This window comes from Petromyzon marinus, chromosome 3, assembly GCF_048934315.1.
Source record: "Petromyzon marinus isolate PM22_M1 ecotype Great Lakes invasive population chromosome 3, UKy_Petmar_22M1.pri1.0, whole genome shotgun sequence".
Taxonomy (NCBI): Eukaryota; Metazoa; Chordata; class Hyperoartia; order Petromyzontiformes; family Petromyzontidae; genus Petromyzon; species Petromyzon marinus.
In genome coordinates this window covers 4,660,393-4,676,481 of record NC_133669.1, presented here as the reverse complement: position 1 = coordinate 4,676,481, position 16,089 = coordinate 4,660,393, and the positions used below count along the sequence as shown (strand labels likewise).

General features: G+C 50.2%; 1 protein-coding gene across 2 annotated transcripts in view; it reads left to right on the top strand.

Moving 5' to 3' along the window:
- LOC116952204 (nucleosome assembly protein 1-like 1) overlaps nucleotides 1-16,089 on the top strand; it is a 75,872-nt gene that overhangs the window by 34,044 nt on the left and 25,739 nt on the right. Inside the window, exons 1-4 of one of the 2 annotated variants that reach the window (XM_076072924.1) lie at nucleotides 2,619-2,910; nucleotides 4,107-4,248; nucleotides 9,207-9,281; nucleotides 13,326-13,475. In XM_076072924.1, coding sequence (XP_075929039.1) covers nucleotides 2,759-2,910; nucleotides 4,107-4,248; nucleotides 9,207-9,281; nucleotides 13,326-13,475 — 519 coding nt within the window. In that variant the 5' untranslated portion in view covers nucleotides 2,619-2,758. Of the gene's footprint in view, nucleotides 1-2,618; nucleotides 2,911-4,106; nucleotides 4,249-9,206; nucleotides 9,282-13,325; nucleotides 13,476-16,089 lie in introns of those variants that run through there. The other variant, XM_032971352.2, reaches the window with a different exon arrangement.

Sequence of the window (16,089 nt, the reverse complement as noted above, 5' to 3'; positions counted from 1 at the left end):
ATTGAGCCTTCACGGCTCGCCGAGCTGCTTCGGCTCTAAACAAATAACCCCACGTGCAGCAGGGAATGGGATGGCGAGAGTCAAGGATGGATTTGTAGTCGGGGGAAGGGGGGTGTGGGAGGGAGGAAGGGAGGGGGCGGACGCGCGCGCGATGCGGCGGTTTTAACAATTCATTCAAATGTGCCTCGTTTCCCCCATTTTACATGCAAACACTGCCGCCGGTGTCACGCCGTGAGAAATTTCCACTTAAAACCGACACATTCCCATTGTGCGCGTCTCTCTCTTTTGGAGCTCTCGCGTCCAGCAGCGTGTAACATCGCCGCATCTCAGAGAGCAGAGTCCGGAACACGACAACGCAGAACTACTTCTGAGGCGCCACTCAAATTCCGAATCTATTTACTTATTTATAGTGGAGGAATCCGATGAGCTACAACAATTTGTTTTTAACACGTGTCCAGTGAGGTGATGGCGGTGGCAGTGATGGTGGCGGTGATGTACCTTATCACGTGTCCTGCTACTGAGACGCATTTGTTGCGTGGCAATCAGACCAACAATGTCATCATCATCTTCACTCTTCGAGAGAGTGAATACTGCCATCACAGTATTGGCAACGCACCACTGCCAATGCAGTCTCACAGGAATTTTTTTTTTAAAAGTTAGCAATTTGCATCAGCTGAGTAACGTAACGTGGCATCGTTTCTCTTTGAACAGCTACCGCTGGCTGCCGTGTGATGTGATTTACACCGTGTTTTATACTGTAATAGGTTATCCCTGATTATAACCGTCTGCGATTGGCTGGAATCCATCCTGTGTCGCTCATTCTGATTGAAAACGTATTCGCTGTGTGCATTCATTTGAATGAATGGATGTATGATGTTGAACTTCTTTCGCACCCGACGTAGCCAACCGTACCGTGTACGTCTTATCCGAACCGTGAATATGATGACACTGCATTTTCTTTCGAGGATGTATGCATTTGTTTATAGCTCGAATTTTTTTCTTATACGAATAAAAAAACCACAGTCATCAGAAACATGGTAACTGTACCTAACGTTGATTACCCACAATCCATCAGCTAATAACCCATACCCATCGTCCCTCTGCGGTCAATGAAATCAGAGCCACTTTCTGAGAATTCATCAATGGTTCGTTTCCCTATGGAATGAGCAAAAAATAAATGTCCGGACATGGCACCGTGTCATTTCTACCGCTGAGACATAACCCAACCACCGACGGAGCTGAACACAATCCCAGGGCATGTGCCCCTTTGAGCATCGAGACATTTTGATCTCCCCTCGTAACATAAATAAATTGCGGTGTCTCTAAAAGGAATGCCACTGACTGCGCCGACGGCTTGCAGATCAAGATCTTCCCCGCTCACCTGTGAAACTCTCCGTAAATATTTGACGTGTGAAGTGATTCAACCGCCTCCTTTATTTATACACCGTGGTTTTTTTTGTCCCCTTTCCAATTACATATTCACTCGACAATTAACCCCGGCTTATTTCATGGCTCGGTTCGTTAAGCCTCTCTGGACAGGTATTCCTTCTAACCTTCTCACCCCCCCCCACCCCACACACACACAATCTACAACCCCCCTGTTCTAAACTAAACTATTTTTTTTATTTTATCAAGTAAGGCTCGCTGACCTATAACGCTTTTCTTCAGAAGCGACCTGGCCACAAATGACAGCCACATTAAGTGGCTTATCAAGTGGAAAATGTAAAGCGGCCAAATCCTTTAAAAGCATGTTGATTCCAAATGTGGAGGGGTGAAAAACGGAGGACCCGGAAAACATTTCACACGACCGAGGGGAGAGAGACACGAAAACACCAAATACACAGGCGTCAAGGTCGGGATTGAAGCCACACGACCTCCTGGTTTCCTAGGCGAGGGAGTTAACATCTCGCCACCGCGCTGCCCAAACTCTAAGCCTCCCCTACCCCCCATCAAGACCACCAGCATCCCTCCACCCCTCGTCTCCAGTCAGCTCTTAACTCTCCCACAACGGGAAATGTAAGCCGTTACCAGATCTACGAGGCATGTGCTGTTAGCGAGCACCTATTACGTTCCGGCACGCCGCACGAGGAGGTGGCGTGACCGCTCATTGGTGACACTGAACGAGCGGTGGAAATTCCACGTTACTCTGACAGCAGTGGTTGTTCTCCCTCGTGAGTGGCACGCATTGTATCAACCCATTGTGACCATCGCTATGTCATCATCATCAGCATCATTGTCACGCATCGTCAGCTTTGAAACAAGTCTTCAGATTAGGATGTGTGGCATGCGACAATATTTTATTGCATACAATATTTCAGAAACCCGGGTAAAATATACCCTCGCAGATAGAGGCATCTAAAGTAGTGAAGCAGCAATAAAATATATATTTTTTTTTGCCAACATAAGCATGAATATATTCTTGGTTAAAAATTTGACCTAAAACTTTCGTGACTGCAGGAATTCATATTCTTGGTTCTTTCGGTAAAGTCACGTAGATAGAAAATAAAATGAAATTAATAAAATACATTTAAAATTAAAATATAAATAAAAGCAAAAAACCCACGACGTTTAGATCGCAACACAAGCGGCCTTCATCAGGCGGAGATAATTTAGCTCTTTTCTCTCCGCCTTTTTTGCTTTTATTATTTTTAATTAATTATTTTTGTTTTATTTTTTATCTACGTGACTTTACCGAAAGAACCAAGAATATGAATTCCTGCAGTCACGAAAGTTTTAAGACAAAATACAAGCGTAAACAATGTCGTCATCATCAGCAGCAGCAGATACAACAGCAGCCGCAACAGAGACAGTTTCTGCCTTCGCACTTGGGAGTCTTGATCTATTATTCAGCAACCTCAGGGCGTCTGCACTTGTCACATCGAAGCTTAAGGGAGGAAAGTCGCTGCGAAAGTAGGTCTCCGTACATGTGCATCCGCGCGTACACGTGAGAGTGCTGTGAGTCGGTGTCCTTGCGCGTGCTCGCAAACAGCACTTGCCCCAAAAAGTCTGTTGAGGCTAAACGAGGGGGCTCTTTGTCTTTTTTTTGTCGTGGGAACGGCGGTGCAAAACTCGCGGTTGGTTTGCACATCGCGCTCTGAAACCCGCCCGCCTGGGTTCGATTCCCGCCCGTGGTTAACACCTCTCGGCGAGTGATATCTAATCGGGTCCTGTGCCTGCGTTTTAGGTCGACTGGGCTTTAAATGAGTACCTCGCTTGGTGTAAACATCGGTGCTGCGGAGACAAAGGCGGCCGGGTGTGGTGCTATCCATGCCGTCCTGCTGTTATGCCCTCTGAAATACCTTAATAGGTGCTCGCTGAAAGCACTTGCTGCAACCTCCTGTTCAAGGCGAAAAAAATATAATTTTGTCTTTTAATATATAATATATATGTTTATGGAAACGTATACAAAAACGAACAGTAGGCATCGGTTTTCATTGCGAAGGTAAAACGAGATTGTTTTTTTCGATCATCTTTTCAATTATATTTTAACCGTGCTGCAGTGACGGGTTATGAGATACGCGGCAGTCTGTGGATTCCTTCCGTCGAGCGTCTCAACGTCGCTTCGTGTCAGCGATCATCGCTGGAGAATTACTTCAGAACTACTTCCGAGGTCACTTCAACGGTTCTCTCCTCCACCAAAGATCTCCCGTATAGCCTTAACAGACATGTTGGGGCGAGTGCTGCTAGCGAGCAGCGTCTGTGAAGGCCGGCACGGCACGCGAGGGCATGGGTGGCCAGCGCCACGCCCGACCGCATTTGTCTCCTGAGTGGCGACGCCTTAGACACCGCAGTCGGTACTCATTTTAGGGCTGAGTCGACCTAGGGGAAGCCCAGGACCGGTTCAGACAATCGTCACTGGTGTTGCCCGTGAGCGAGAATCGAACCCCGGTGTCGCCGGTTTCGTAGCTCACCGCGCTAACCGCTGTGCCACCGCTCCCAGCGAAGTGGACACACACAACAACAACAGCAACCCCCGTACACCACTAAGCGGCGGTGACGTCACCGCAGCGCTCGTGCCAGGCTAGGTGCGCCGCACGCAGCGCGTGCTCCGTCGACCCCGTGTGAAGGCGACGCGGACCCCTTGTCGATGTGCCCCCCACCCCCAGTCTGCCCGGCACGGTGAAGCGGCGGGTGAACGCTCTCAGGAATCTGCAGCTGCGCTACGTGCAGCTCGAGTCGCGCTTCTACCAGGAGGTGCACGGCTTGGAGCGCAAGTACGCATCTCTCTACCAGCCCCACCTGCAGCGGGTACGAACCGGTGTGTTGATTTGTTGAAGACTTGTATGGAACATTCCCTGCCACCCCACCCCCCCCCTATTATTTAAATGGGGTGTCTATAAATGGATCGCCGTTTTTTATTTCATTTCTTTCGACATAACACTGCTCCCACCCACCATGGGAATGCGGAATTCCCATTACTGGCGACGAGCGGAGGATGAGCGCGGCATCACGGTGGCTTTGACTTGTTCAGCTCTTGTTTATTCCCACTGTAACCCGACGGCTATGCGCGCGACGCATCCCTCTTACGCGCTGTCCTCAACCGTCGCCACACTTCAGTTTCGTCTCCGACACGTTTACCGTGACCGACAAAAGCGACCAAACTGGGGACAGGAGGAGCGCCGGTGCCAGGCAGCGGAAATGCCACTGGAATTGGGAGAGCCGAATGGAGCGGCTAAGCATAAAAAGAGCCGGCATAATCGGCCTCCTTGACAACAACAACAACAAAAACAAAAAAACTCTGACATCGCATTGCGTCATTCCTGCAAAAACCCGGACACGACGATCAATTCCTGGGCTATCCGGGTCACACCGGGGCATTGGGCGACAAGGCGATTCCCCCAAGCACGACCCCCCACCCCCCCCACGCAACGCCTCTGGGTAGATTCCCACCCAGCGACGGCCGGCTGCTGCTTCCCCCTCCTACGAGCGGTCATTCAGCTTTAGCGGGGTGGGCATGGGGATTGGGGTCCCATGACGATAATCATCGTGGTTTAATTTCTCCTCTCGATATCTTTTCCGGAACGCTCCTCGACTGGCTTGGAGCAAGGATCGCCGGCATGAGGCACCACCGTAGAGTACAATATACGCATTAGCCACAATAATCCTAGTGTGAAAAATAAGAATAAGTGTTACCCTTTCTGGCAATAAAACAGGTGTTAAGATTTTGATTTAAAGCTTTCGTGACTGCAGTAATTCATATTCTTAGTTTTTTCGGTAAAGTCACGTTGAAGAGAAACAACAAAATAACAAAATATATATAAAACAATAAAAAATTCTCACGACGTTTCGACCATAACTCAAACGGTCATCATCAGGTGTGTCGGTTTGCATAAATTTATTTTGAAAACGGCATATTTATTTATATATATAAAAATAACGTTTGCGTCACGCGCAACGATGGCAGTTTGCCAGGACTAGTCCATCTATTTTTTGAAAAGAGGAGGGGGGAGACGAAATTTGTTTTTATGTATGCTGTCTGAAAGGCACTGTAAGCGTGAACAATCAATCAAGAACTGAAATGATTTATCAAATCTTTCCAATGATTGCTAAGATAGAATCCATCTTCTCGGTTGAAATTGTCTCTGTGTTTGTATATGTGGATAGCCTCATGAACGAATCTCTCATGGAAGCCAGATGGCTTACAAAGAACCTCCGTCTTGGAAAAGTCAATGGCATGTGAGCCTACTGAATTAGAACAATGATCTGCTACGGCCGAGGTGTTGGTCCTACCGTGTTTAAGGTCTGCTTTATGTTCACGAATGCGGTCCGAGATATGGCGTTTGGTTTCTCCAATGTAACTACTACCACAGAGGCAACTTAGTTTGTAGACACCAGGGTATTGTATGTCCGGAATCACATCTTTTACAGACGGAACCAGATCACGGATTTTATGTAATGTGTTGAAACGGACCTGGATCTTGTGTTTATTCAAGATTTTGGAGATCTTTTTTGTGATCCCAGCAATGTAGGGTAAAGTGATGGTTTTGAAAGGCTCCTCAAGAGGGTTCTTCTTCATGGTTTGAGTGATAGCTTTGCGGATTGTATAGTCGGAGTAACCATTAGCCCTAAGAGCTTGGTGTACGTGCTTGAGTTCACTGCTTATGTGTTCCTGGTCGGATATGCATTGGGCTCTATGATACAGAGTCTTGATGAGAGAATTCTTCTGTGATGGATGGTGGTGGGAATCCGGTTTCAGATAAGCATCCGTATGGGTAGCTTTCCTGTAGACAGAGTGGCTCATTGAACCATCAGGTCTCTTTTTAATTAATTAAAAAGAGACCTGATGGTTCAATGAGCCACTCTGTCTACAGGAAAGCTACCCATACGGATGCTTATCTGAAACCGGATTCCCACCACCATCCATCACAGAAGAATTCTCTCATCAAGACTCTGTATCATAGAGCCCAATGCATATCCGACCAGGAACACATAAGCAGTGAACTCAAGCACGTACACCAAGCTCTTAGGGCTAATGGTTACTCCGACTATACAATCCGCAAAGCTATCACTCAAACCATGAAGAAGAACCCTCTTGAGGAGCCTTTCAAAACCATCACTTTACCCTACATTGCTGGGATCACAAAAAAGATCTCCAAAATCTTGAATAAACACAAGATCCAGGTCCGTTTCAACACATTACATAAAATCCGTGATCTGGTTCCGTCTGTAAAAGATGTGATTCCGGACATACAATACCCTGGTGTCTACAAACTAAGTTGCCTCTGTGGTAGTAGTTACATTGGAGAAACCAAACGCCATATCTCGGACCGCATTCGTGAACATAAAGCAGACCTTAAACACGGTAGGACCAACACCTCGGCCGTAGCAGATCATTGTTCTAATTCAGTAGGCTCACATGCCATTGACTTTTCCAAGACGGAGGTTCTTTGTAAGCCATCTGGCTTCCATGAGAGATTCGTTCATGAGGCTATCCACATATACAAACACAGAGACAATTTCAACCGAGAAGATGGATTCTATCTTAGCAATCATTGGAAAGATTTGATAAATCATTTCAGTTCTTGATTGATTGTTCACGCTTACAGTGCCTTTCAGACAGCATACATAAAAACAAATTTCGTCTCCCCCCTCCTCTTTTCAAAAAATAGATGGACTAGTCCTGGCAAACTGCCATCGTTGCGCGTGACGCAAACGTTATTTTTATATATATAAATAAATATGCCGTTTTCAAAATAAATTTATGCAAACCGACACACCTGATGATGACCGTTTGAGTTATGGTCGAAACGTCGTGAGAATTTTTTATTGTTTTATATATATTTTGTTATTTTGTTGTTTCTCTTCAACGTGACTTTACCGAAAAAACTAAGAATATGAATAGGTGTTAAGATGTTCAAACATTAAAGAGAAGCTTTTTGCAACACCTCTTTTATTGCCAGAAAGGATAAAAACCTGTTCTTATTTTTCATACTTTGATGCTGAGAAAAAAGGTCCCATGACATAATTATCCTATATATTGTGCCCTATATTCCTACGAGAACATGAACAAGCTTAGGACAAAACAATGTGAGTTAGATGTGGCTAGGTGCCAAAATAATTCCAAGAAGAGCAGAAATAAATCACTGCTCATCGTCGTCATCGTCGATCGTGCGGTGCAAGTCGAGGCGACAGAACCAAGGGGGCATTCGAGGCGCCCTGAGAACGATTTTTTAAGGGCGCTTTGTAAATTTAAATTATTATTATTACTACTACCATGATCGATGAGCGTGGGAGGGAAGGGATCGCAGACCAAACGCAGCTTGCGGGGTGAAGGGGGTCGGAGTGGGAGCGGGCGGAGGGGGTGGAGGTGCGGGATGGGACGATGACCACGCATTTGACGGGGGAAGCCAACTGCACGTGTTGAACTTCTTTAGCTCCGTACGTAGCCATCCGTGCAAATCGGAGGTGCTGGGTGAAGGACAATAAACCAAGCACAAAAAGCAATTTGCCCACCTCGGGCCAGCACGGCTGAGGGCCACTCATGAACAGATGGTCAATGTGTTGGTGCGATGCTTGATCACCATTGCCCCCTTACTTTGGCATTCGCAGCATTCGCAATTAGGGGAATGGGCAGCGCGTGGAAGGGTTGTCGACCGCGTGCGGCGCGAGATTAACGAGGGGTGGCGTGAGATCATCCGCGGCGGAGCGAGGGGGTGGGGGTTGGTGGGCACGGTAGGATGGGAAGTTGCTCGAGCACCGGGTGGATCTGCGGCGGCGTGATGCCAACGGGAAGGGGACATTCGCGTTGCATCATTCGTCCGATTTGGGGAGTCGAACTCAGACCACCGGCTTCGTTGGCGCGGTGTTCTGACCACCGCACCGACGGTCGAACCCTTGATATGACATGTTAATAATAAGCACTGCGTAATACGTTGAAATGTGCATGGGATTATTCGTTTTCTGGACAGATTGTTTGGTGACGCTGCTTTGGCAGTGGTGGTGCAAAAATAGCAGGAATCTCGACACATTCGTCAATAACACTGTGGCCTTTCAAGGAAAATATATAACGGACGACGTTTCGGGCAATGGCCCTCATTCGTAGCACGTGCTATGACGCAGGGAGGCGACATCCATCTCACGTGCTACGATGAAGGGCTATTGCCTGAAACGTCACCTATTATTCTCTTCTTTTTTTTATTCTGCAGTGCTATCGACTAACCTGTTGCGGTTCTCTTTATTTATTAATACAAATGCTGCATGGCGCTCGCCCGGGAACGCCGGAACGTTCCGCCACTTCGACCGCGAGGTCTCGAGACGGCGGGCGAGTACAGCAACTTAATTACAAATCGCCGCTCGCAGTCATTCACTTTTTCCTACGGCTCAATTCTCTCCACAATCGCGGCGCCTCGCGCCCGGGCGTGGGCGTGCGACCGGCGTCGGTGTGCCGGCCACGAGCGATTTCAGCCCCATATAAAATTCCATCGATTCGGAAAGTTTTTTTTCTTTGTCCAATGCATTTTGGCGGAAACCGCCTCCACCCCCCACCCCCTGCTGGAGCATATCGGAATCTTTATGCAGACTGCAGGAGGAATCCGAAGAGCTGTGAAGCTCTTTGTCACACGTGTCCAGTCGGAGCGGGTCAGCGAGTTACGTAAAGCAGGCTGCTGTTGTTGTCGTCGGCGGCGTCGTCGTCATCGTCGGTCGCTTGTCTTGATCTCGGGAGTCAAACGTCTCGGCCATTGTTGATTCATTGCGTTTCCCGACAGAGGCGAGATATTGTGAGCGGGACGCTGGAGCCCTCAGAGGTGGAAACCGAATGGACTCTCAACGACGAAGAACACGTGAGCGACAAGACGCGTCAAGTTCGATCGCCCGTCTCCCTCGCCCTCTCGACCGCCGTGCCCCCTACCCCTCACCCCATCTCTCCCCCCCCCCCCCCCCCCCGCTGGCTGCCTCTCAGACGGTTCGTGGAGTGCTTGCAATCGGGAGGGGGGGGGGGAGGTTAGGAGTTGGATTCCATGGTCGGGAGTCGACTGAACCCGTCATCCCTCTGGGGTTGATAAATTGGTGCGGGATCTCCAGGGTGGTTTGTCTTATGCGGGAGCGTCCCCCTCCACCATGTCCGCACAGCCCTCTTATCTCTCCACGGCTGGGTGAAGGCCTCGGGCCATGCGGTGCGGGCCATGCGGTGCGGGTCATGCGGTGCGGGTCATGCGAGTTCGGTCAGTTGCCCGGTTGGTGATGCTGGGGAGCGTAAACGTGAGAGTAGAGAAGTATGGCTGAACGCTGGATTTGTCTGCACTGTTCCCTCTGCTGCCCACCACCTTACGTTAGCTCCGCAGGAGCCGATAGTCACCTGTGTTGTAATGCATGGTGGCCACCCGTCCGGGCATTATCCAGGGCCAGTTCTGTGTAACCTTCTGAGATACGACGACACTGCCATGCTAATACACACGGGGGGGGTGAATTGGTCACACGCCTCCCGATCTTAATGTGCGTTGTTCTTTGGGTCTTTCGGGAAAGTCACGTAGATAGGTTCAAATGAATGAAAAATAAAATGGAAAAAAAACCACGACGTTTCGATCACAACACAAGCGACCGTCATAATTTGAACCTCTCTACGTGACTTTACCGAAAGACCCAAATAATATGAATTCCTGCAGTCACGAAAGCTTTCAGTCAATAATTAATGTGCACTCTTTATTTTACTCGCCTCCTCTCCCTCTCGCATTCGTCATCCTCTTCTCATCACTCCCGGCCTCTCTCCGTCTCTCTCTCTCTCATTCCCGTTATCTCCATTTTACTTCGTCTTTTAAAATGTCCTTCCCTCTCTTCCCCCTCCCTCCTCCTCCTCCTCTCTCCACCGCCCTCCCTCATTTTCTCGGAATCTCCCTCTCACGCCTCACACCCTCCCTGCAGCCCCTCTCCTTCTCAAACTCTCATTACCTCTCGTCATCCCTCATTCCCTCCTTATCACCCCACACTACCCCTCTTCATTCTTTATGTCTCATTCCCTCTCGCCATCCCTCATTCCCTCCTTATCACCCCACACTACCCCTCTTCATTCTTTATGTCTCATTCCCTCTCGCCATGCCCCATTCCCTCCTTATCACCCCACACTACCCCTCTTCATTCTTTATGTCTCATTCCCTCTCGCCATCCCTCATTCCCTCCTTATCACCCCACACTTCTCCTCCTCATTCCACTGTCTCATTCCCTCTCGCCATGCCTCATTCCCTCCTTATCTCCCTCCCTCCCTCCTCCTCCCTCTCCTCCGTCCCTGTTGTCCCAATGACATTCCCATCAATACCGCCCGCTCTTGGCCGCTGTGAATGTTAATTGGCGATCTCCACCCGCAGCCCCCCCCCGCTCGCCCCCATCCTTTGAGCCCAGGCCGGCGGCGATGCCACCCCCCCCACCCCCCTCCCTCGGCCCACGTCCAGGTTGAACGGAGACCGACGATCGTTACCCACGGGACGTCGGCAGGAACACTCGTTCTAGGCGAGAGTCGGCGGGGGCAGCTAATTGTAATTGCGTAATCACTCATGCGCCTAACTGTGTTGCTGGCCTCGCGATTACAACAACAACAACAACTAAAAGGGGGGAACGTCCATAGAGCGAGAAGACTGCGCGCGCACGGGCCGCATTCGACAAATACAGGCGGAGATTCCTGCACACAGATGTGGTTTTATTTCTGCCCTCTTTCCCATGTCCTATAACATGATTGGTTGGTCAGGAGTCGCGTTGCCTCGTCTACAGGGCCCGATTAAAAATATATTTGCCGCATGGGTAGCAGAGCAGGGAAACCCCCAGCCGCCCCATCTCCACCTGCCTCTGACAAAGATAAGCACGCAGACGCATTCACACATATATACGTACTGACACACAAAGACAAAGATCCCACGTATAGCCTCAACAGACTGTTGGTGCAAGTGCTGTTAGCGAGCACGTATAAAGGCTGGCACGGCACACCAGCGGGTGGGTGGCCAGCACCACGCCCGGTCGCCTTTGTCTCCCCAGTGGCGATGTTTATGCACCGCACCAGGTACTCATTTGAGGCTGAGCCTATCTAATGGAGGCCCAGGACCGGTTCAAATATTCGCTACTGTTATTGGTCATCAGCGGGAATCGAACTCGGGTCGCCGGGTTCGTAGTGTAACGCGCTAACCGCTACACAAGACACACACACAGTCACATACACACAGACATACACACATGCAGGCACACACACACAATCCCCACCCCCTCGTGTGCTGCACGAGTGCGATATGGCAGGGTTAATCTGTGTCGGATGGGGAAATTGGAGGGGGAAATTAGAACGCCCTCATACAACAGTAATGCATAAAAGTAGCAGTGCTTATGTGTTTTGACCCAGTTTATGTAATAACATGTGTGACGGGGGCGGAGGGGACTATCCCCGTGGGGACCTCTGGAGTTTTGACGCCGGACAAAATGTCCCATTTGCCCTCCACTACTGTGAAACTCCCTCCCCGTGCCTGCCCTCCACAAAACGAGCCTCATCCATCACCGAGCTCCACCCACCACTTAGCCCCACCCACCACTTAGCCCCCACCCACCACTTAGCCTCCACCCACCAACCCCACGCACTACTTAGCCCCCACCCACCATTTAGCCCCACCCACTACTTATCCCCACCCACCATCTTGATTTAAAGCTTTCGTGACTGCAGGAAGTCATACTCTTGGGTCTTTTGGTCAAGTGACGTGAATAAACAATGATAATAGATCACGACGTTTCGATGGCAACACGAGCAATCGTCTTCAGGTGAGAGAGCCCACCCACCACTTAGCCTAACCCATCCCTTGGCCCTCACCCATCAATTATCCCCCACACAACACTTAGCTCCACCCACCACTTAGCCCCACCCACCACTTAGCCCAACCCATCACTTGGCCCCTACCCACTAATTTACCCCCACCCACCACTTATCCCCACCCACCACTTAGCCCCACCCACCACTTAACCCCCACCCATCACTTAGCTCCCCCCACCACTTATCCCCACTCACCACTTAACCCCCACCCACCATTTAACTCCATCCACCACTTAACTGCACCCAGCACTTAGCCCCACCCGCAACTTAGCCCCGCCCACCACTTAGCCCCACCCACTATTTAGCCCCACCCACGATTTAGCCCCACCCACCACTTAGCCTCGCCCACCACTTAGCCCCACCCACCACTTATCGCCACTCAACTTAGTCCTAGAAGATCACGTTAGCCAGCGAATGTTGAGGTATCTCGATGGACCCCTCGTGATGCGGCCCGAATCGTACAACATTTGTTTATCGTGCAGTCGTCGGTTAACTGAAGGCCATCGGTACGCTGAGCTTGAGAGCCCGGAGTAGTCACGCGTCGCTGCTCTGGAGTCTCAAATCCCGGTTCTCAGTGGTTGGCGGTGCCGTTCTCTGACTCCTGAGCCTCCTTCCTCACTCTGACCCAGTTCAACTCTCCACCGTGCTGTCCCTCATCTCGATCTGTGCTCCTCTGCCTCGTTCAGTTCATTGGCCTACGGCTCAAAACGTGTGTATAGTTATAACGAATTGTAAATAGATTGAATCTTACCCACATGACTCTGTGTAGAGATAATAATAGATTTTAATGAACGAATTAATGATTTGTCTATGTTGCTATATGCGTATAAATGCATGTAATCGATGACCGCATTAATTGCATGCATGTGTAAATACCTCCAGTGTTTACGCACGAACACACACAAAATTGTGTGCACGTGCCGTGATCATGCGAATCAATTTTAATTCACGAGTCGATGAATGTGTGCGTGCCTTAATAAGCGCGCGTCTAACAATCACCACCACAACCGACCACCACTAAACCTCCGCCACCGCTCCCGCACCCCAACAGGAGGCTACCCAGGGAGGGGAGGGGGAGGAGGAGGAGGAGAAGGAGGCCAACAAGGAGAGCCATGAAGAGCAGAGGGAAGACGTCTTGGGAATCCCCGACTTCTGGCTCACGATCCTGAGAAACTCGGACCTTCTCGCGTACGCAGTTCAGGTAACAGCCGCAACAACCTCAGGATATCCACAGTTGTTGTTGTTTTCTTCCTCCCAGCTCGTCACGCAATTCCGGGGGTCCAAAAATCGCGAGAACCCGTCCCGACGTCACTGGGCCGTATATGGGGGGAGGGGCCTAAAAGGTGGAGAGAGGGGCCCGCTGGAATGATACGGTGATGCCTTCCTGAGCAAACAAGCATCGTCGTGATCATAAGTAAATATTGTAATAATGGTAGACATTTCGCTGCACATGCTGGGAGTTTCCTCAGCTGAAGATTAAGAAGCACGTGGAGCGAAACGTCGGACATCGTGCCGAACAACGCGCGGGTACAGCCCGAAAACCAATTCCAGATCGAACTGGTCCCTGTCATGGGAACGTGGAATTTTCCACCAATAACAGAGGCGAATGGCCTGTAATCTCTCTCCTCCTCCCTCTCTCCCCCACATTAATTAACTTGAGCAAAATCGTAGCGAACTGTAACCAGCGAGTAACAACAGGGGGCACACATTTTTAAATAGAGCATTTAATTGGCAAGGATAACAGACGCGGGTAAATAAAGAAGGGGAATTAATTAGCGTGTGGAACGTGCGAAAAATCAAACGCGGGGAGGACGGTGGGGGGGTGTTGGGTGGGGGGGTGTTGAGTGGGAGGGGGGGGGCGTTCTTGAAATGTCGGTGCATTGGAGAAGAGTCGGTGAGAAATCGCCCTTTTAAGTCAAAACAATGAAAACTCCGACTCCTGCTCGGGAGAGGAAAGCGCGAGGGTCAGTGTTCACTTTGCGAGGGTGTTTTGTACTCCCGTCACATTCCAGCTCGAGTCAACGCCTCGTGCGATATATTCGTCAAATCTTACCTGGTCTGTGGAGATTCATTTCATTGTCGTCTCTTCGAGTCGAGGTGACTAAAGCGGTCAAACGCAAAGTCTGACTTTCCGCGTTATAAAATGTTGGTTTGAGGGGCGTGCAATTGCCTCGACGCCCCCCCCTTCTCCCCCCAAACCTCCAATATGACCAAGCACAATCGGTGAACACGGTCTCGTTAATGCACGCGGTGGATTTGAACACGAGCCGTCAATTCTCGCGTGTGTTGTCAACCTTCTCGCTGCGCCGTCCGTCTCCGATTGCGCTATCAAATTACCCTGGGCCCGCGTCTCCATTGAGTCACCTCGTTAGGCTCAACCTCGTTAGGCTCGACCTCGTCCCAGCCCGCTCACGCTTTGGCCTCTGATGGGCCAGCGGCCGTTGGTCAGCGATGATGATTTGTCGCCCATGAACGTACGCCACCGTCGACGACATTTAACGCAGACTCGCGCACAGAAAGCTCCTTCGACGAATACATTGGCGGCACCGAATTTGTCAACGGCACGAACGCTGGCCCCGCGCTGGGTGGCCACCCATCCCTCGATGCCGGTGACCCTGAGGGCAGGTGATGGAGAGATCCCTCCTGTGAGCTCCTGTAAAAAGCAAGAGCGATCCGGGCCGCCAAAGTTTCGGGGTGTTATTTATTTTAGATCATCAACACATGGCAGCACCACGCTTGGGAAGTGGCACCCTCGCGACAGTCTCCGCGTGATCCACCAACTCTATCCCTCCAAAGCAACCCCGGGCAAAAATTTAAAACGAGCGGTGGGGGGGGGGGGGGGTTCGCTTTGGGCCCCGCTCCTGCGTGTGTGCGTCGCTCGCGGTGCGAACTCCACCGAGTTCGTAGGGCCGAGGCGGTTACTGAGATTGCGGCGGGGCTCATTCGATTAACTTAATGGAGAAAATCAAGACTTTACGATGTTTTTAATTGACCGTGGGTTTTTTTTTCTCCTCCTAAGCCTGCCCCATTGTGTGTGTGTGTGTACGTGCGTGCTCGTGCATGTGTTGATGTCTGTGTTTCATTTCATTGTCTTTGTGTGTGTGTGTGTGTTGAGTGTGTGCGTGTTCGGGTTATGGGGAGCGGTCGTGTAGCGGTTAGCGCGCTGCGCTACGAATCCGGTCACCCGGCTTCAATTGCCGCTCACGGGCAACAACAGTGACGATTATCTGAACCGGTGCTGGGGCTCCCCTGGGTCGACTCAGCCTCAAATGAGTACCTGGTGTGGTGTGTAAAGCTCGCCACTCGGGAGACAAGGGCGGTCGGGCGTGACGCTGGCCACCCACCTCGTTGTGTGCCGTGCCGGCCTTCATAGGTGCTTGCTAACAGCACTTGCCCCAACAGTCTGTGTGCGCTATACCGTGGATCTTTGTCTGTGTTCACTCAATTCAACAATCCCATTTTCACACCTCCCAGCGAATTTCCTCGGCGTTACCCTCAGAGCATCACTTTCATCCCATTGTACGTTTGCTTCAGATTTACATCGTTTCATCTACACGTCCATAATTACATATGCTCACACACACACACGTGGCCTCCTCGTGCATTATACATGAGCTCGGTTAACTTTGAAGATTAATCTCCACGAACAGGATATAGATGAAGAAAAAACCCTGAACATTTCCCACATCAATAGCGGCAGCAACAGGGCTTAGGGAAGGGAGGGAGGTGGAGGAATGTCATTCCATTGTTATTATTTCCTGATAACTGTTTTAAGTTGTTTTTCTTCAAAAGGGCAAGAGAGAGAGACGCTGTGT